General features: G+C 40.6%; 2 protein-coding genes and 2 pseudogenes across 3 annotated transcripts; 3 read left to right on the top strand and 1 right to left on the bottom strand.

The window, feature by feature from the left end:
• Positions 1 to 216: 216 nt before the first annotated feature.
• Positions 217 to 1,144, bottom strand: LOC147362600 (olfactory receptor 1N2-like; annotated as a pseudogene).
• A 5,866-nt stretch (positions 1,145 to 7,010) lies between these two features.
• LOC147362599 (olfactory receptor 1J2-like) lies at positions 7,011 to 7,955 on the top strand. The gene has a single exon (XM_086328359.1). It carries the CDS (start codon positions 7,011 to 7,013, stop codon positions 7,953 to 7,955), a length of 945 nt encoding a protein of 314 aa, XP_086184485.1.
• A 5,275-nt stretch (positions 7,956 to 13,230) lies between these two features.
• On the top strand, positions 13,231 to 14,681 carry LOC147362598 (S-phase kinase-associated protein 1 pseudogene; annotated as a pseudogene). Its single transcript, XR_015136372.1, has one exon. The product of XR_015136372.1 is annotated as an S-phase kinase-associated protein 1 pseudogene (transcript).
• A 3,626-nt stretch (positions 14,682 to 18,307) lies between these two features.
• On the top strand, positions 18,308 to 20,040 carry LOC147362597 (olfactory receptor 1f45-like). Its single transcript, XM_086328358.1, has 2 exons — positions 18,308 to 18,339; positions 19,080 to 20,040. Exons 1-2 carry the CDS (start codon positions 18,308 to 18,310, stop codon positions 20,038 to 20,040), a joined length of 993 nt encoding a protein of 330 aa, XP_086184484.1.
• Positions 20,041 to 21,381: the final 1,341 nt, after the last annotated feature.

Raw genomic sequence — 21,381 nt, 5'->3', positions numbered from 1 at the left:
AGGAACCTAACAAAGTCTGTTAAAATTTCTCTCTGTGCCCAATGTTTATAAGACATTCATAAAATACACAGATGATTCACATTGTAGGATTTGGGGGCTTAAGTGAATGATTTTGAGATCACTTTTCTCAAAATGTAAGTCAATACAGTAGGGGATGGTATTCCTTTATAAACACATGGGTTCTACAGAGTGAAACTGCAAAATATGGATTTAGGATTAAAGTCCCTGAGAAGACAGTGTGTGAATTTCCAAAAGCCTGCCCAATGCCACCTTCATATCCTTATTCCTGAGGCTGTAAATGAAGGGGTTCAACATCGGTGTCAGTACAGTGCCTATACTCACCCCCAGAATGTGATGAAGGAGGACACAGGTAGACCCCAGTAGCCATGCCATAGAACAAGAAGACCACCGTGAGGTGGGACCCGCAGGTGGAGAAGCCCTTTTGCCTGCCAGAGGCAGATGGGACCCTGAGGATGCTGGAGATGATATGTGTGTGTGACAGGATGATCAGGGAGAGAGGACCAGTCAGTATCATGGAGCCCACAGCGAACAGGGTTACCTGGTTGATGCTAGTATCTGAGCAGGAGAGTTGCAGCAGAGGGATCACGTCACAGAAGAAGTGATGGATAGTGTTGTCTGCACAGAAAGCAAGCTTGGCCATGAGCAGGATGTGTAAGAGGGCAGCGAGCTTGGTGAGAACCCAGCATGATGCCAAAAGGAGCACGCACACAAGAGGACTCATGAGTGTGGAGTAGAGAAGGGGCCGGCAGATGGCCACATAGCAGTCATAGGCCATCCCCCTCAAAAGGAAGTCATCCAGTGCCCAGAATGTCATGAACAAGTGCATCTGGGCCAAACATCCCCCACAGGATATGGTCTGACTGTGAGTCTGAATGTTCACCAGCATCTTGGGAACCATGGTGGAAGAAAAGCCGGCATCAGCCAACGAGAGGTTGGCCAAGAAGTACATGGGGGTGTGGAGGTGGGGGTCAGAGCCGATGGCCAGGATGATGAGCAGATTTCCTAGCATGGTGACCAGGTACATGGCCAAGAAGATGCCAAATAGGAGAGGCTGCTGCTCTGGCCTCTCAGAAAGACCCAAGAGGAGGAATTCAGTGGCACTGGACTGGTTGTTCTGGTCCATGCCACCACACCTTCTGAAGGGAGAGAAGACAGACATGTCAGAGACTATACAAAAGGTGGTACTTCTAACTCTCTTTGAAAGAGACCCCGCTCATCCAGTTCATATATGCACACATCCCAAGTCCTGGATCTTCCCACGTGGTGCCTATTGTCCCCTCTTCATCTGATTTAGGCCTCTTACTCAGGCTTCTCCTCATAATCTAACTTGCACTATCTGCATTTTGGGTTCCTGCCCATAAACAAAGCTCACCAACCAGCTTCTCACCACCAAGTATGTTATATTCTTGCCAACTGCTTTATTCTGCTGACCACATGGGGGTCACCAGTGTTGCTGTGGAACCCATAATATTGCACAACAAATAAAATAATCAATACCAACCAAGAAATATCCAAAATAATATTTGAATATACTGTTTGCCTGCCACCACCCTTGAAGCCCTGACTGAAAGGCAGTGCTCACTGGCCACTGTGGTTACTGACAATCCCTTAGATTATCTGCCGTCAGCCAAGCGGGCATTTTTCCCCTGAAGGGTACATGTTGCAGTATGTGAATACACAACACAGAGTTAATCAGAGAGCACAGCACATGGTTTGTCCTTCCAGCAGAACATTTTCCCCCCTCCCACTCCTTAACCACTGAGAGTTCCCAAACCCTCTCTCTCTTTTGTCAAAGCCAACCTGCTTGCTCACACCCAGCTCTCCCCAGGAGTCCTTTAGTGTGAGTAATACACTTTCTCTTAAATTATCTTCCTGTCCTGAGTTATTCAGATGTCTCTGACATCTGAACGGAATCATATGCCTTCTGATACATGTGCTGTGTATACCTATCAAAGATTTGCAGTGTGAATATTTGATACACACACACGTATTAATAATAAAGCAAAACATGGTAAAATGTTAGTCTTTCTGGAATGTGGGCAAAGGGCATACAGGAATTCATTTTATCACCTTTACACACATTTTTCTAAGTCTGAAATCATTTAAAAATTAAATTAGAAAATTCTGAGTCCCAGCTGGAACTCTGCCCAAGGTAAGTTTGAGCTTGGAACCATGCCCAAGAAGGAAGGAATGCCAGTCAGCCTTGGCATTAGAGACACTCTCCCCTGTGACTCCTCCAGTCCCCTCTGGCTCCTGGACATGCTACTCCCAAAATGGTAGTAAGAAATTGGCCGATTAATCCACAGGAGCTCCTCCTGTACTATGAAGAGAAGCTGAGGATTTAAGCAACAGTCTGAAAGAGGTGTCTGAACTCATGACAAGCACAGGTCAGAAGGAGCTGGAAATCCACACTTGCCGAAGGATCTATTTGGGTTTGAGTGTGAGTATGTCTGTGTTCATGAGTGTGTATGTGTGTATGCTTGTGTACAAGTTGTCTGATAAGCATGTGTGTATCATGTATGCTTGTGTATTTGTTGCTTGGTAGTTTGTGTGTGTGGGCTGTGTATGATTGTGTATGTGTTGTTTGATAGTCGTGTATGTGTGTGTCCTCTGTACCTGACTCAGCCTGATTCTCTTCCTGAGTTAGACCCAGTCCAGGCCTGTTTTAGCACACAGAGATCTAGTTGTCAGCCTCTTAACGTGCAATTAGCAGCTCCTGAGTGGTGCCCATCATCTTAAATATCTGCCTCCTGTTGTCATGATGGGGCATGTCCCCCAGCAGGCAGGCATTACAGTTCAGGGTGAGGGTTCAGCATCGGGGCTGCTGGAGCAGATGCCCGACCTCACCAAGGAACCAAAGTCAGACAGGGCTCAACCTCCACTCGGCAGCCAGAGCTTAGTGTGTGTCCAACCTGTGTTTGTGGGTGACACACTTGAGAGTGAGAGCAGGAATGTGTGTTGTTTGCTTCTGTCTGTGCGTGTGTCACGAAGGGCACAGGTTGGTGGTGGTGGTGAATAGGCTTAGCCTACCCATGCTAACTGCCTTCACCTCGCAAGGATTTGGGGCACAAGCAAACCTCAATTAAGGGAGTGTGTGTGCTGCTTGTAGTGAGTGCACGACTGGGTGTGCTTGTGTGTTGTTGTTGTGTGTCTTGTAAGATTTTTGATTTGTAGTTGGCCTTGTATGTTTTTGATGGTGTGTATGTATAGTGATGAGCTATGTGTATGCAGTGTGTTTATGTATTTTATAAGGTGTGTCCTGCTGTGCCAGTGGTGTGTTGTGAGTGTATTGTTGGATGACACATGATTGTGCATTGTATATGTCTTGCTTTGTGTGTTATTTATGACTTGTACATATACGAGTGTTTACGATCTGAACCACAGACTGGTTATCCTTCCCCTGGAATGAGTCTCGGACACAGATGACAGGAATCCTCAGATCAGCAGGGTGTGTGTGTGTGCATGAGAGAGAGAGATTTCTATGTGTGTTTGAGGACTCCTGATTGTCAGGAGAAATATCAATACCTCAGATATGCAGATGACACCACCCTTATGGCAGAAAGTGAAGAGGAACTCAAAAGCCTCTTGATGAAAGTGAAAGTGGAGAGTCAAAAAGTTGGCTTAAAGCTCAACATTCAGAAAATGAAGATCATGGCATCTGGTCCCATCACCTCATGGGAAATAGATGTGGAAACAGTGGAAACAGTGTCAGATTTTATTTTTCTGGGCTCCAAAATCACTGCACATGGTGATTGCAGCCATGAAATTAAAAGACGCTTACTCCTTGGAGGAAAAGTTATGACCAACCTAGATAGCCTATTGAAAAGCAGAGACATTACTTTGACAACAAAGGTTTGTCTAGTCAAGGCTGTGATTTTTCCAGTGGTCATGTATGGATGTGAGAGTTGGACTGTGAAGAAAGCTGAGCGCCTAAGAATTGATGCTTTTGAACTGTGGTGTTGGAGAACACTCTTGAGAGTCCCTTGGACTGCAAGGAGATCCAACCAGTCCATTCTGAAGGAGATCAGCCCTGGGATTTCTTTGGAAGGAATGATGCTGAAGCTGAAACTCCAATATTTTGGCCACCTCATGCGAAGAGTTGACTCATTGGAAAAGACTCTGATACTGGGAGGGATTGGGGGCAGGAGGAGAAGGGGACGACAGAGGATGAGATGGCTGGATGGCATCACTGACTCGATGGATGTGAGTCTGAGTGAACTCCGGGAGTTGGTGATGGACAGGGGGCCTGGCATGCTGCGATTCATGGGGTCACAGAGTCGGACACGACTGAGCGACTGAACTGACTGACTCACTGACTTGCATCCATGATCTCAAGTATCTTCTTATGTGACCTTCTTCTAGGGTAACATCAACTGATATAACCAATGCTCCAAGTGACTGTTTCCTGTAAAGGAACCGCCCTCGTTTTCAGACACCTGAGAGTGACTGAGTGTCTCAAAGTTTTGTATCTCTTTGCTTCATTTAATGTCCCAGCAAAGAAACACTAGGCACCCTGCTGAGTGAAGTTAGAATGCAGGAGCCCCCCCACCAAAAAAATGGGTGCAATACCTTGGAAGGCCACTTAATTCTTTTATTTCAGTTTCAGTTCAGTTCCGTTCAGTTCAGTCACTCAGTCGTGTCCGACTGTTTGCAACCCCATGAATTGCAGCACACCAGGCCTCCCTGTCCATCACCAACTCCCAGAGTTCACTCAAACTCATGTCCATCGAGTCGGTGATGCCATCCAGCCATCTCATCCTCTGTTGTTCCCTTCTCCTCCTGCCCCCAATCCCTCCCAGCATCAGAGTCTTTTCCAATGAGTCAACTCTTCGCATGAGGTGGCCAAAATATTGGAGTTTCAGCTTCAGCATCAGTCCTTCCAATGAACACCCAGGACTGATCTCCTTTAGAATGGACTGGTTGGATCTCCTTGCAGTCCAAGGGACTCTCAAGAGTCTTCTCCAACATCACAGTTCAAAAGCATCAGTTCTTCGGCGCTCAGCTTTCTTCACAGTCCAACTCTCACATCCATACTTGACTACTGGAAAAACCATAGCCTTGACTAGATGGATGTTTGTTGGCAAAGTAATGTCTCTGCATTTGAATATGCTATCTAGGTGGTCATAAATGGAAGCTCACAAATTCTCAATAATTATCGATGGCTTAAACATAAGCTATGGAGAAGGCAATGGCACCCCACTCCAGTACTCTTGCCTGGAAAATCCCATGGACAGAGGAGCCTGATAGGCTGCAGTCCATGGGGTCGCTAAGAGTCAGACACGACTAAGTGACTTCAATTTCACTTTTTACTTTCATGCATTGGAGAAGGAAATGGCAACCCACTCCACTGTTCTTGGCTGGAGAATCCCAGGGACAGGGGAGCCTGTTGGGCTGCCATCTATGGGGTCGAATACAGTCGGACACGACTGAAGCGACTTAGCAGCAGCAGCAGCAAACATAAGCTAATGTATGTGAGAGCCTTTTGGCATCTGGAAAGTATAGAATTATGAATGAAAGGAATTATCTAGACAGAGCACTAAGAGAATTCAGGACAGCTTCAGTTTCCTTGCAGCCCTCAAATAACACAGAGTGTCTGGCGTCCATGACAATGAAAGGAGATGCTTCCATATTAAAGGCACAGAATCTGATCACATGAATAGTATTAGACTGAACTACATGAAGTAACTAATAGTTGATCGTTTTTAACCTACAGAAAAAGGCAATTTTATATGTGTAATACATATATATTCTTATATACTTATTTGTATATTCCTATACATATGTTCATGTGTATGTATGTATATGAATATAGTTCAATCTATATCTGTATGGGATATATACACATATGTATATGCCCCAGGTTCCATATATGTTTTTATACAGTTCATCTATGTATGTATATATAAACACACATTACCATATATATGTGAATATATATGCATCCCATCTCTGACGGCTACATCAGCTACATGCCTGTGAAATTTATATCATTTATGTTGTCATTTCCTAAAAGCTTAAAAGCAGAAAGAACACTAATTCTTAATACCATAAAGATTTTGTTATAAGGCTGACATATGAATTTAATTAGTAAATGTATATAAAGTGTTAGTTGGTCAGTCGTGTCCAACTCTTTGCTACCCCATGGACTGTAGCACACCAGGCTCTTCTGTCCATGGAATTCTCCAGGCAAGAATACTGCAGTGGGTTACCATTTCCTTCTCCAGAGGATCTTCCCTACCCAGGGATCAAACCCAGGTCTCCTGCATTGCAGGCAGATTCTTTACCATCTGAGACACCAGGGAAGGCCAATAATGTATGAAAAACCCTTAGCATAGTGCTGGTAACATAGTATAATCCGCTAAGTGTTCACCATCATTATGAAAGATAGTCTGCGGACTATTTTGTTTGGGGAGCTATCCTGGCATCAAGTGGTGTTAAGCCATTTCTAGAGGACCAATGAGTTTATAGCTATAGGTCAACGGCACTAACCAGGGTCCCAGGAGGTGTTTCACAAGGCTCCAACACCACCACCTCAGCCCAGAAACACCTGAGATCAGTTTATAGAGACTCATCTACTATTTCTGCCACAGTGAAGTATTATGGTTTGGCTCCATCTCATTGGCATAAACTATCCCAGCATGTTTATAGAAAATATTCTCACAGAAGAAAGGGACCTTGCCTTTCTTCTTCACTGCTGCGTTTTCAATCATGAGTAGATGGCAGGGTTCATACTCAATGTTCAATAAATAATGGTTGAATGAAACAGCAAACATCCTCTGGCCTTTGTGCAATGAGGTCTTGTTGGCTACTTCTGGGTGTGATGTTTCCTGGATCCAGACTGGGATAGAGCAAGGATGCATGCATCCACAGGGGCTAGAAATGAATAGGAAGATAGTTAAAAATTCATTGTTTTCTCAGAAAATGCAGTTCAGAATATATCCCTACCATTCGTCCTGATATTCCTAAACCCTCTTTATCCCCAGCATGGTATGAGACCTGAGAACCAGAGCAGCGTGTCCGAGTTCCTCCTCCTGGGACTCCCCATCCGGCCAGAGCAGCAGGGTGTGTTCTTCGCCCTGTTCCTGGGCGTGTACCTGACCACGGTGCTGGGCAACCTGCTCATCCTCCTGCTCATCAGGCTGGACCCTCGCCTCCACACCCCCATGTACTTCTTCCTCAGCCACTTGGCCCTCACTGATGTCTCCTTTTCATCTGTCACCCTCCCTAAGATGCTCATGAACATGCAGACACGATGCCAAGCTATCACATATGCAGGGTGCATTTCACAGGTGTATTGCTTTATATTCTTCGGTTGCCTTGACAGTTTTCTTCTTGCCGTGATGGCCTATGACAGGTACGTGGCTGTGTGTCACCCTCTCCACTACACTGCCATCATGAGGGATGAGCTTTGCGTCATCCTAGTGGCTGGGTGCTGGCTCGCCGCTTGTGCCCAGGCTCTGTTGCACACCCTCCTTGTGGACCAGTTGACTTTCTGTGCAGGGACTGTCATCCCTCACTTCTTCTGTGATCTCGCTGTTGTGCTCAAATCCTCCTGCTCCGACACCTCCCTCAATGAGCTGCTCATCCTCACTGAAGGAGGACTGATCTTCACCTTGCCTTTGGGTGGTATCCTGGGCTCCTATATCCGCATGGCAGCCATCATCCTGAAGGTCCCCTCCTTCACAAGAATCTTCAAAGCCTTGTCTACCTGTGGTTCTCACCTCTTTGTAGTGTTTTTATATTATGGGACAATTGCAGGTGTGTACTATTTCCCCTCATCAGGCAACTCCAAAGTCAAGGACATAGTTGCTTCATTGATGTACATGGTGGTCACCCCCATGCTGAACCCTTTCATCCACAGCCTGAGGAATAAGGATATGAAACATGCTCTTCAGAAATTTTTCAGGACCGTGGGCACCCCTGGCTATCGTTAATTCCTTCCCTATGTCATGGGCACTCATGAGGCTGTAAAATATGTTTCCTTTAGAAGTTGTAACTTGGACAAATCTTATTGCTGACACCATTTTTCTCTCAGTCTCATTTTATATTTTCTCTCATCTTTTTCTTAACCTGATTTTTTCCCCCTATCTGCTCTCTGAATTCTATGTATTAATGTTTCTGCACTGAAATTCCAACCACTCCTATGATGGTCACTGCAAGCTGTGAGACTTTGAATCCACTTCCCTGAGATTTTAGTTTTCTTGTCTCCATATTTTTCTTCAGTAATCTTCTTGTCTTGTACTGATATCAACACATAGTCATATGAATTTTCTTAATACCACCAAATTTCTCTTATTTCATGTGTGAGGAATTCAGAAGAAGTTACCAAACTGGTTTATCTATGGAATGGTATCAATTACAGCTGGCATTAATTAATATACAATTTTAACGTGCAATTTATTTAATCCTCAGCACCATCCTTTTATAAGGATGCTAACATTTTCCAAATTTACAGAGAAGCAAAGAAAAGTCCAGGCTTTCCAGATGGCACTAGTGGTAAGATGGCACATGCATGGCACCTGCCAATGCATGAGCCATACAAGACAAAGATTCTATCACTAGGTGGGGATGATTCCCTTGAGGAGAGCATGGCAACCCACTCTACTATTCTTGCCTGGAGAATCCCATGGACAGAGCAGACTGGCAGGCCACAGTCCATAAGGTTGCAAAGAGTCAGACACACCTGAAGCGAATTATCACACACACACACGCAGAAGTCCAGAGAAATCAAGTAAGTAACTGCCCTTACTTACATGTCTCAGACACGTATGGCTTTAAAACCATGTGTTTAATCAGATTATTTTATTGCCATTATCTTGATCTCTAACGCTGTTTACCAGTTTGGATGTTTTTGTCCTTATATAAAGTATACAATAAATACTCTTTTGTGGTCCACTTTTTTTGCTTCAGTATCACTATGGCTGGAGAAGGCAATGGCAACCCACTACAGTACTTTTGCCTGGAAAATCCCATGGATGGAGGAGCCTGGTGGGCTGTAGTCCATGGGGTCGCTAAGAGTTGGACACGACTGAGCGATTTCACTTTCACTTTTCACTTTCCTGCATTGGAGAAGGAAATGGCAACCCACTCCAGTGTTCTTGCCTGGAGAATCCCAGGGACAGGGGAGCCTGGTGGGCTGCTGTCTCTGGGGTCGCACAGAGTCGGACACGACTGAGGCGACTTAGCAGCAACAGCAGCAGCAGCACTATGGCTAACTCAGTCTCAAGGCTTTGTAGTTTTCTAATGTGTCTACATGCCTTCATGTACTCATCCATTCTAGTTTTCACTGATATTTGGATTGTTTCCGGCTGGGACTTGTGTATATACCTAAGAATGGAGTTTGGGGTTCACAATGAATGCATATTTTCAGCCTTAATAGTTTGCATCAGAAAATGAAAGTGTTTGTACTGATCATCCTTGTAACATGTGAAACACTAGTCTACTTCCTCACCACATTTATACCATCCGTCTTTTCCACTGCATACATTTTTATGGGTTTGCAGAACTGTGTTATGATTTTAATTTACATTTGTCTGATACCTCCTATAATTTGTCCCCTTTGCCTCTGCTTGTTAATCATTTGGGTATCTTCTCTTACAAAGGACCTCTTCCCAGTTCTTTACTGCTGTTTTATTGGGTAGTCTGCTTTTATAAATTACTTTCCAGGAATTCTTTAAATATGATAGTTATGACTCCTTTTTTGGATATATATATATATATTTATAGAGAAAGAGTTTTTTTCTTCCATTATGTTGCTTGTTTGTGCACTGTATTAATGATTCTTTTGTCAAACAGAAGTTCTAATCTTAATGTAATAGATATTTTTCCAATCTAGTTAATTCTGTTTGTGTTCTGTTGAAGAAATTTTTGTCTATCCAAAATTCATAAAGATATTACTCTAAGATTTTTCCTTTTAAATTTCTTGTTTTAATATTCTTTGATATCTGTATTTAAAATCCATCTGGGTTCACTTCTTATATATGTTTTGGATATGGATTCAGATTAATTTTTTTCCATATGGATATACAATAGATACACAAGAATTTACTGAAAATTACATCCTTTCTCCACTAAAACTACAAAATCATTATATCATTTTTATCATAAATCAAATGACTGAATATGTTGTCTTAATTATTTTTTCTTTTCATTTAAATTTTAGATTCTGCTCGAGAAAAACCAAAACCAAATTATTGTTATTTTATTTGGGAGGTCATTGAACGTATGAAACAGCTTGGGGAGAACTATCATCTTTAAAGTGAGAAAACTGTAGCATACGAACAGTATTACATTCTTTTTCATTGACAAATAATACTTCATTGTATGGACAAACCATGTTTTATTTATGCAGTCTTCAGTTGCTAGACATTGAGTTCCTTTACAATTTTTTTGGATATTCTGAATAATGCTGCTCAGAACATTTGTGCAGAAATTTTTGTGGGCCTGTGTTCATTTCTATTGGATATATACCTACGATTGGATGTTGAAGGATTGTATGGTGAGTCTATATTTAACTTTTGAGGAACTACCAGACTGTTTCCCAAAGTAGCCACACTATTTTACATTCCCACCAGGAATATAAGAAGGTTTCAATTTCTCCATATCCTCACCAGGACTTGAAATTGTTTTCCTTCTTGGTTTTCATTATCCTAGCGAGATTGAAGTGGTATCTCATTGTAGTTTTGATTTTTAGTTTTCTAAAGATGCTGAGCATCTTTTTCATATGCTTATTGGCCTTCTTTATATCTTCTTCAGAGAAATGTCTATTCAGATCCTTTGTCCACTTTTAAGCTGGATTTTTCTAACAAGTTGTAAAAATTACACATATATACTTTAGAAGCAAGTCCTTTATCAGATATGTAATTTGCAAATATTTTCCCATTTTTCACCCGCATGAAAAGTGAGCTGACTTTTCATTTTCTTGATCATATTACTTTAAGCATGAAGGCTTTAATTTTCATGAATTTTTTTTTTTTCTTTTGGTACTTGTGTCAGGCCTAAAAAGGTTTTGTCAAACTCAACATCTTGGAAGTTTAGTCTTATGTTTCTTGTAATAGTTTTATAGTTTAGCTCTAACTTTTAGGAATACAGTCCATTTTGAGTTAATTTTGTGTATATAGGGGAAAAGGAGCTCAAATTTATTCTTTTGTATATGTTCAGTTTTCCTAGCACCATTTGTTAAGAAGGCGTTTCTTTCCCACGCTGAATTGTCTTGACACCTTATCAAAATTCAAATGTATATAAATGTAAGGGATTACTTCTGGGTTCTCAGCTCCATTCCAGTGATCTACACATCGATCCTTATGCCTGCATCATACTATCTTGATTACCACAGTTTTATATAAAGTTTTAAAATCAGAAATCAGAACATATGAATCCTGGCACTGTTCTACTCTTTCAAGATATTTTTTGTTAGTTTGGATTCCTTAAATTTGCATATGTAGATTGAGATCAGCTTGTCATTTTCTGCAAAGAAGCCAGCTGAGATTTTGGCAGAAATTATATTGAATATATAGATCAGTTTGGGGAGTCTTGCTACCTTAACAATATTAAGTTTTTAAGCTATGAACATAGGTATATTTATACCTTTAATTTATTTCTACAATACTATGCTGTTTTCAGAGAATGAATTTTGCACTGATTTTGATAAATGTATTCATAAGCATGTTATTCTTTTGGTGCTATTATAAGTAGAATTGTTTCATCAGTTTCATTGTTCCTTGCTAATGTGCAGAAAATACCATTGATTTTTGTATATAGCACTTTGCAATCTTTTGAACTTATTACTAGTTCTCATAGTTTGTTTTGGGATTCTTTAGAATCTTATATATATATAATCACCTGGAAATAAAGTTTTTCTCTCTTCTTTCCAATCTTGATGCCTTTTACTTTCTTGCCTAATTGCACTGGCTAGTTCAGTTCAGTTCAGTCGCTCAGTCGTGTCCGACTCTTTGCGACCCCATGAATCGCAGCATGCCAGGCCTCCCTGTCCATCACCAACTCCCAGAGTTCACCCAAACCCATGTCCATCAAGTTGGTGATCCCATCCAGCCATCTCATCCTCTGTCATCCCCTTCTCCTCCTGCCCCCAATTCTTCCCAGCATTAAGGTCTTTTCCAATGAGTCAACTCTTTGCATGAGGTGGCCAAAGTATTGGAGTTTCAGCTTCAACATCAGTCCTTCCAATGAACACCCAGAACTGATCTTCTTTAGGATGAACTGGTTGGATCACCTTGCAATCCAAGGGACTCGCAAGAGTGTTCTCCAGCACCACAATTCAAAAGCATCAATTCTTCAGCGCTCAGCTTTCTTCATAGTCCAACTTTCACATCCATACATGACCATTGGAAAAACCATAGCCTTGACTAGATGGACCTTTGTTGGCAAAGTAATGTCTCTGCTTTTAAATATGCTATCTAGGTTGGTCATAACCTTCAGTGAATATTGATTAGAAGCACTATTGTTCCTGAACTTACAGAAGAAAGCCTAGATAGAGGTGATGGCTGTACAACACTGTGAATATACTTAATGCCACTGAATTGTGCACTTTAAATTGGTTAAAATGGTAAATTTTATGATATGTGTATATATAATGAAATATTACTCAGCCATTAAAAGGAACAAAATAGGGTCATTTGTAGAGACATGGATGGACCTAGAGTCTGTCATACAGAATGAAATAAGTCAGAAAGAGATAAATAAATATCATATATTAACACATATATGTGGAATCTCAACAAATGGTATCAGTTCAGTTCAGTCGCTCAGATGGACCTATTTCCAAGGCAGCAATATAGATGCAGAGAACAAACATTTGGATGCAAGAGGGGCAGGGGAGAGTGGGACAAATTGGAAGACTGGGATTGACATACACACACTACCCTGTGTGAAATAGATAGCTAGTGGAAGCTACTACAAAGCACAAGAAGCTCAACTTTATGTTCTGTGATGATCTAGAGGGGTGGGATGGGGATGATGTGAAGGAGGTCCAAGAGGGAAGAGATATATGTATGCATAAGTCTGATTCACTTCATTGTACAGCAGGAACTAACACAACATTGTAAAGCAATTACATTCCAAATTTTTTCAAAAAGTACAATTTATTCCATAGGGAAAATAAAAGAAAGAGTAATTAAAAATGTAATATGAATCCTAGAAGAACAAAAAATAAAATTGGAGAAAAAGATTTAGAAAAATAATGGAGGCTGCGCTGTAGTGGCCTTGTTCTCCGCTTTTCGCTGTTGCTGTTTGACGACGTTGCCCTGCTCACTTCAGCCTCCGGCCTGCCATCTCCTTGAGACCTACCACCATGCCTTCAATTAAGTTGCAGAGCTCTGATGGAGAGATATTCGAAGTTGATGTTGAAATTGCAAAACAATCTGCGACCATCAAGACTATGTTGGAAGATTTGGGAATGGATGATGAAGGAGATGATGATCCAGTCCCCTTGCCAAATGTTAATGCAGCAATATTGAAAAAGGTCATTCAGTGGTGCACCCACCACAAGGATGATCCTCCTCCTCCTGAGGATGATGAGAACAAAGAAAAACGAACAGATGATATATTTGTTTGGGATTAAGAATTCCTAAAAGTTGACCAAGGGACACTCTTTGAACTTATATTGGCAGCAAACTATTTAGACATCAAAGGTTTGCTTGATGTTACCTGCAAGACTGTTGCTAATATGATCAAGAGCAAAACTCCTGAGGAGATTCGAAAGACATTCAATATCAAAAATGATTTTACTAAAGAAGAGGAAGCCAGGTACGCAAAGAGAACCAGTGGTGTGAGGAGAAGTGAAATTTCGTGTCTAACGCTGTAACACTGTAAGGATTATTCCAAATACTAGTTGCACTGCTTTGTTTATAATTGTTAATATTAGAAAAAGAGTCAACAAATGCAGCAGCAAGTCAATTGTATCAGCAGAATGTTGTCCTCATTGCATGTGTAGTTTCAGTACAGTTCCCAAACTTAAGGCCCAGTTTCTTCTAGTGTGATTGAAAGTTTCTTTTCTTTGCTCTGAATAAAATTGAACTGTGGGTTCCCTACAGAAAGTGGCATTTTGGGCTTTCCCTTTCTGTAAAGCAATTTCTGCCTAGTTTATTGTCCAGTTAATTTTAGTTCAGTGACTTTTAAAGTTGGCGTTGTAAATAAAGCAACTTGCAAAAAACCTTCTGAAATAGAATTTAACAACGTATTATCTTTATTCAACTGGAAACTGGATAAAGGCTACTTGAGGTAAATGCTTTGAGTGGGGTTATCAGAGTGTCTTTAATCTTCCTGGAGGAGTAAGTACCCCTGGTATTCATTAGCCTGTATGTAGCAGGGCTTCCTTAATTGGGTCTGAGGGCTTATTTTTGCATTTTTAATCCTCTCAGCTTTGAAGGCTCAGTTACTACTCAGTTAGTGGTTTGGGAGGAGATATAATAATTAGTTTGCTAGCTTTTCAGTTAAAAAAGATAGCCTATATGGTGTGTCATCTTTTTATAATCAGTGATCCCATGTGGGGAAAACTATTCATACTACTTGCATGTAGAAAATAATTTAACCTTTAATGTTAAAATGTGTGGCATAACCCAGAAAGCATCCGTCATGAATGCAAGATACTTTCAATAAAGTTACCTAGTAGGTAGTAAAAAAAAAAAAAAAAGAAAGAAAAATAATGGAGACAAATTTATTCAGAGTTAAATATTAACAACTTCATATTTCAAGAGTCTGTAAAGTAGCAAAAAGGAGAGAAAACAAAAACCTCCATAGGCTTAATAGATTTTAAGAATTTCAAAGTCAAAGAGAAAATTCTGAGAGAAAAGGAAGTTTTCCTACAAAGGAACAGTAATCATATTCACATCAGACTTCTTAATAGCTACCCTGTATGTAAAAATTGGGAAAACTCAGCAGTGGCCACAGGACTGGAAAAGGTCAGTTTTCATTCCAATCCCAAAGAAAGGCAATGCCAAGGAATGCTCAAACTACCACACAATTGCACTCATCTCACACACTAGAAAAGTAATGCTCAAAATCCTCCAAGCCAGGCTTCAGCAATATGTGAATCATGAAATTCCAGATGCTCAAGCTGGTTTTAGAAAAGGCAGAGGAACCAGAGATCAAATTGCCAACATCCGCTGGATCATAGAAAAAGCAAGAGAGTTCCAGAAAAGCATATATTTCTGCTTTGTTGACTATGCCAAAGCCTTTGACTGTGTGGATCACTATAAACTGTGGGAGATTCTGAAAGAGATGGGAATACCAGACCACCTGACCTGCCTCATGAGAAAGCTATATGCAGGTCAGGAAGCAACAGTTAGAACTGGACATGGAACAACAGACTGGTTCCCAATAGGAAAAGGAGTTTGTCAAGGCTGTATATTGTCACCCTGATTATTTAACTTATATGCAGAGTACATCATGAGAAATGCTGGGCTGGAAGAAGCACAAGCTAGAATCAAGATTTCTGGGAGAAATATCAATAACCTCAGATATGCAGATGACACCACCCTTATGGCAGAAAGTGAAGAAGAACTAAAAAGCCTCTTGATGAAAGTGAAAGAGGAGAGTGAAAAAGTTGGCTTAAAGTTCAACATTCAGAAAACAAAGATCATGGCATCTTGTCCCATCACTTCATGGGAAATAGATGGGGAAACAGTGGAAACAGTGGCTGACTTGATTTTGGGGGGCTCCAAAATCACTGCAGATAGTGATTGCAGCCATGAAATTAAAAGTCGCTTACTCCTTGGAAGGAAAGTTATGACCAACCTAGATAGCATATTCAAAAGCAGAGACATTACTTTGCCAACAAAGGTCCATCTAGTCAAGGCTATGGTTTTTCCTGTGGTCATGTATGGATGTGAGAGTTGGACTGTGAAGAAGGCCGAGCGCCAAAGAATTGATGCTTTTGAACTGTGGTGTTGGAGAAGACTCTTGAGAGTCCCTTGGACTGCAAGGAGATCCAACCAGTCCATTCTGAAGGAGATCAGCCCTGGGTGTTCATTGGAAGGCCTGATGCTAAAGCTGAAACTCCAGTACTTTGGCCACCTCATGCGAAGAGTTGACTCATTGGAAAAGACTCTGATGCTGGGAGGGATTGGGGGCAGGAGGAGAAGGGGATGACAGAGGATGAGATAGCTGGATGGCATCACCAACCAGATGGACATGAGTTTGAGTGAACTCTGGGAGTTGGTGATGGACAGTGAGACCTGGCATGCTGCAATTCATGGGGTTGCAAAGAGTCGGACAGTACTGAGCGACTGAACTGAACTGAACTGTATGTAAAAAGACAATGACATGTTTTTAATGCATAAGGAAATATAGCTTTGACCCCAAATTTTTATATCCAGTCAAGTTGCTATTTAAAATGTAGAGATGTTTTCGATTATTTTTACTTTTATTATTATTATTATTATTTTACTTTACAATATTGTATTGGTTTTGCCATACATCAACATGTATCTGCCATGGGTGTACACGTGTTACCCATCCTGAACCCCCCTCCCCCCTCCCTCCCCATACCATCCCTCCGGGTCATCCCAGTGCACCAGCCCCAAGCTTCCTGTATCCTGCATCGAACCTGGACTGGCCATTCGTTTATTAGATGTATAAATCCTCAGAAGTTTTGTCACACAAAGAGACTTGTGGAGGAAATACTCAAATAAAAAGAAAGAAAATTTTTAGGAAATTCTGAAAGATGTGTGAAATGCAGATGTGGAAGCAATTTAAATGTCTGTTGACAGAGGAAAGGATAAAGAAGATGTGGTACATATATACATTGGAACATTACTGTCGTTTGAAACAATGATGCCATTTGAGCAACATGGAAGGATCTAGAGATTATCATACTGAGTGAAATAAGTCAGGCAGGGAAAAACTATTACCATATGGTATCACTCATATGTGGAATCTAATTTTTAAAAGATACAAATGAATTTATTTACAAAACAGAGACAGACTTACAGATACGGAAAACAAACTTGTGGTTACCAAAGGGGAAACATTGGAGGAATGGGGGGAGATAAATCAGGATATGAATATACATACAATGCTTTATATATACTTACATACTGTATAGAAGATAGATAACCAACAAGGATCTTCTGTATAGCATAGTAAACCATAAGCAATATCCTGTAATAACTTATATAAGAAAAGAATCTTTAAAAAAATGAACCAATATATGTATATGTATAACTGAATCACTTTGCTATACACCTAAAACTAATGCAATACTATAAATCAACTCTACTTCAATAAAATTAAAATTAAAAAAACACTCAAAAAATCAAAAATATCCTCTTGATAGCCAAAAAAAGGTCAAATATTTCTTTAAAATTTAGGCTTTTTTATAGTTTCCTTTGTTGTACAGAAGCTTTTAAGTTTAATTAGGTCCCATTTGTTTATTGTTGCTTTTATTTCCAGTAGGCTGGTGCACTGGGATGACCCAGAGAGATGGTACGGGGAGGGAGGTGGGAGAGGGGTTCAGAATGGGGAACACATGTATACCTGTGGCGGATTCATGTTGATGTATGGCAAAACCAATACAATATTGTAAAGTAAAAAAAAAAATTAGGCTTTTTTAAAAGGGCTGAGCTAAAAGAAAAATTATGAAGTATATCCCTTATAAATAGTATTAAAATTTCTATACATCATTATCAAAAGATAATCAACCCAATAAAAATAGGCAGACTCTTCTAAAAAGAAGATATAAGAATGACTAATAGGCATATGAGAATGTGTTCAACATTATTAAGAATTGGAAGGATGATAAGTAAAACCAAAATGAGGTACCACTTCATGTGCTTTTATTACAGAATGGCAAAAATGTACTTCTATTTTGGGAGACTATTTTTTGAGGGGGAGAATATTTTTGACTTATTTACCTGAAAACCAAAGTTCAGAGAGGATAAGAGAATTTTGAGCCACAGAGTAAGTTAATTTAGAGTTTGAGGATTGGGACTGGGCAAGGAACCAAGGTTTTTCCCTCAATGGGTATTTTAGGGACCGGTATTCCCAGATGTCTCTGCTGCTTCCAACAGGCAGCTCTAGGGATTGAGACAGACACTACACGCAGATAACTTCTCTTTTCCTGGGCTTCTCTTCAGTCTGGTTGACTAAGGATCTGGAGTGGCCTGCCCTCCTTTCTCCTTCATTGGAGCAGATGAGGGCTCCCTGTCCCCTCCTTAAACAGAGGGGAGGAGGCTGTCTTTTCATCTGGCCATCACATATGGCTTCTCCACTTTTGACAAGGGAGAACTGAGAGCCCAAGAGTCAAACCTCTGTCTTAACGTGAGAAATGATGACCCTTCCTGGCCCACCTCGGGACAGACAGTAAGTCATTGGCCATACGTCCCCCTTCTTGGTCAGTTGAGGGAAACAGAGTGGTCTGCTGGAAATAGTTGTAGGAAACCTGTTTCTGGTACCAGTTGTAGTGTGGGTCTTCAGCAGATTACAGCAACTTTTTAAGAGTCTATCATTTTCTCATTCATAAAATGTGAGTTGTATTAGATGGCTTATGGGCTTTAACATGTGCTCTTTCACTGTTTTTACTCATATATCAACATGTGTGTTTCAATTTTACAAAAATAGTTATAAATACACATGCTATTCTGAAATTCTACCTTTTAAAATTGGTAATTAATTATATAATTATTGTATTTATAACTATTACATGTTATTGTGTTATAAACATTATTTTAATTTTTTTGTTAAGTTAAATATCGTTTGCTTGATTGTGCTACTACTCAGTGAAAAAAGCAAAGTAACATATTAAAAAAACAAAAGCAAAGTGCTACTCAAAGAACACTTTCACATGGTACCTGACATGTTTCATGGGGATGGTTGAAACAGTTCAAAGAAGCTTTGGATATCTGATCAAGTGCTGACATCCATCCATAACTTTATAGAGTCTAATCCAAATTGTCTTTTTAAATGTGCACAATTATAAATCTAAGCTTTACCAAAACAGAATTGTCAAACCATGTTTATTTTTTTAAACAGGGGTTCAGAGTACTTCCAACACAGCATTATTTTACTTTCTTGCTATTTATAATAACATTTATTTCATACAGAATTCCAGACTTGGACAGAGGAAACCAGACAGGCACGTATGAATTTCTTCTCATGGGCCTCTCTGAGCACCCAGAGCAGCAGCCTCTCCTGTTTGGGCTCTTCCTGGGCATGTACCTGGTCACCGTCTGGGGGAACCTGCTTATCATCCTGGCCATTGGCTCTGACGTGCACCTCCACACCCCCATGTACCTCTTCCTGGCCAACCTGTCCTTCTCTGACATTGGTTTTATCTCTACAGTCATTCCCAAGATGCTCAATAATATTGGCTCAGGAAGTAAACAGATTTCTTATGGCGGGTGCCTGACACAACTCTATTTCTTTGGCCTGTTTGCAGATCTGGACAACTTTCTCCTGGCTGTGATGGCACTGGATCGCTACATGGCCCTCAGCCAACCTCTCCATTATGCCATTACCATGAACTCCCAACGCTGCATCCTGTTGGTGGCTGGGTCATGGGTGGTCACTACCTTCCATGCCCTAGTGCACACCCTCCTGGTGACCAGGCTTTCCTTCTGTGGCCCCAATGTCATCCCCCACTTCTTCTGTGATCTGGTCCCACTCCTAAAGCTGGCCTGCTCCAGCACTCATGTCAATGACATGGTGCTCATCCTTGTGGCAGGAACACTGTTAATTGCACCCTTTGTCTGCATCCTTACATCTTACTTTTACATTGCATTGGCTATCCTAGGAATCGATTCCCCAAAGGGTAAGCAAAAGGCCTTCTCCAACTGCACCTCGCACCTCTCTGTGGTCTCTCTGTTTTACACCACAGCTATTGGGGTCTATTTATGTCCTCCATCATCCCCTTCAGGTGGAAAGGACCGGGTCTTCTCAGTAATGTACATGGTGGTGACCCCTTTGTTGAACCCCTTCATCTACAGCCTGAGAAACAGGGATATAAAGGGGGCACTGGGGAAAATACTGAGAAGAAACATGTTTAACACTCTTTCTTGGGACTGAAAGGTCCAAGTCTCCAAGACTCGGAGCTGAGGGCTGAAAAATGGTCTCTTAAGGGCCTAACCACTATAGTGTCCCTTAACCTGAGACTTCTCTTTTCCTCATATTTACATTTCAGGGAAGGGACCACTGACACCTATAAGCACTAATCATCCCTGTGAAGTGTCCATGCTCTGAGCAGTTTACTATTCACTTTCAAAACGGTTCTTGCTTATTTTTACTAGATGCCTACCTGAAGTCCACAGGTAGGGGGCTTGTGTGTGTGTGTGTGTGTGTGTGTGTGTGTGTATATATATATGTATATATATATATATATATATGTATATATATATATATATACATTTGTATATGTATGACATGAAAATGAAAGTGAAAATCTTATTTTGCTGAAGTCACAAAGGAACTATGGAGGATATCTCTAGTCCAAGAATACAGGAGTGATTGTGGTTGGTAGAATGAAATACAAAGGATATAATCTTAAACAAGCTTTATCTTAACCAAGCAGTGATCTATAGAAGAATAAGGATGGGGCTATAAGTTCTGGGTTCCATTGCTGGCTTTGACAGTATATATTGTATGACAGCTGGATAATCACTTGACATCTCTGAGCCTTGGTTTCCCTTTTTGTAAAATAAAGTGATTGTGTTATATGAGCTGAAGCCCCTGCATACATGTTCCCAGTTCTAATAATATGTAGTGCTAGAGTAACAAGAATGCAAGACCACGTCAGAAGTTACAAGTCAGAACCAAAGTCCACCACTTCACACTGTATAACTTTAGGAATATTCTTTCTCTGAGTTTTGCTTTCAGGTGTACAGCAAAGTGATTCAGTTTTACTTATATACTTTTCTGATTCTTTTCCATCATAGGTTATTGCAAGATATTGAATATAGTTCCCTGTGCTATACAGTAAACTTCTATTAATTATTTTATGCATAGTAGTTTGTATGTTAGTCCCATACTCCTAATTTATTCCTCCCCTTCTCACTTTGCCCTTTGGTAACCATAAGTTTGCTTTCTATGTCTGTGAGTCTACTTCTGTTTTGTATAAAGATTCATTTGTATTACTTTTTAGATTCCACATATAAATGACATCATAAAATAGTTATCTGTGCCTCTACCAAAGTGCTACTCCTCTCTTCCCCATAAGGGTAAAAATTATTCTTTGACTTTTTATGTCAATTACTTCCCTTCCTTGCTTTCCGTTTAATTTTTCCACATACACAGGTGTGCTTAAACATTATAGTTTGGTTTTGCCCATTTTTAATTTTTAAAAAAATTTTTCCAGTGCTATTGATGTATAATTGACATATAATGTTTATGGAAGTTTAAGGTATAGGACTT

Source organism: Bos grunniens, chromosome 11 (genome assembly GCF_055505025.1).
Source record: "Bos grunniens cultivar Pamir isolate PY7600 chromosome 11, Bosgru_T2T1.0, whole genome shotgun sequence".
Taxonomy (NCBI): Eukaryota; Metazoa; Chordata; class Mammalia; order Artiodactyla; family Bovidae; genus Bos; species Bos grunniens.
The sequence above is the reverse complement of the archived record's forward strand: the minus strand, read 5'-3'. Positions and strand labels throughout refer to the sequence as shown.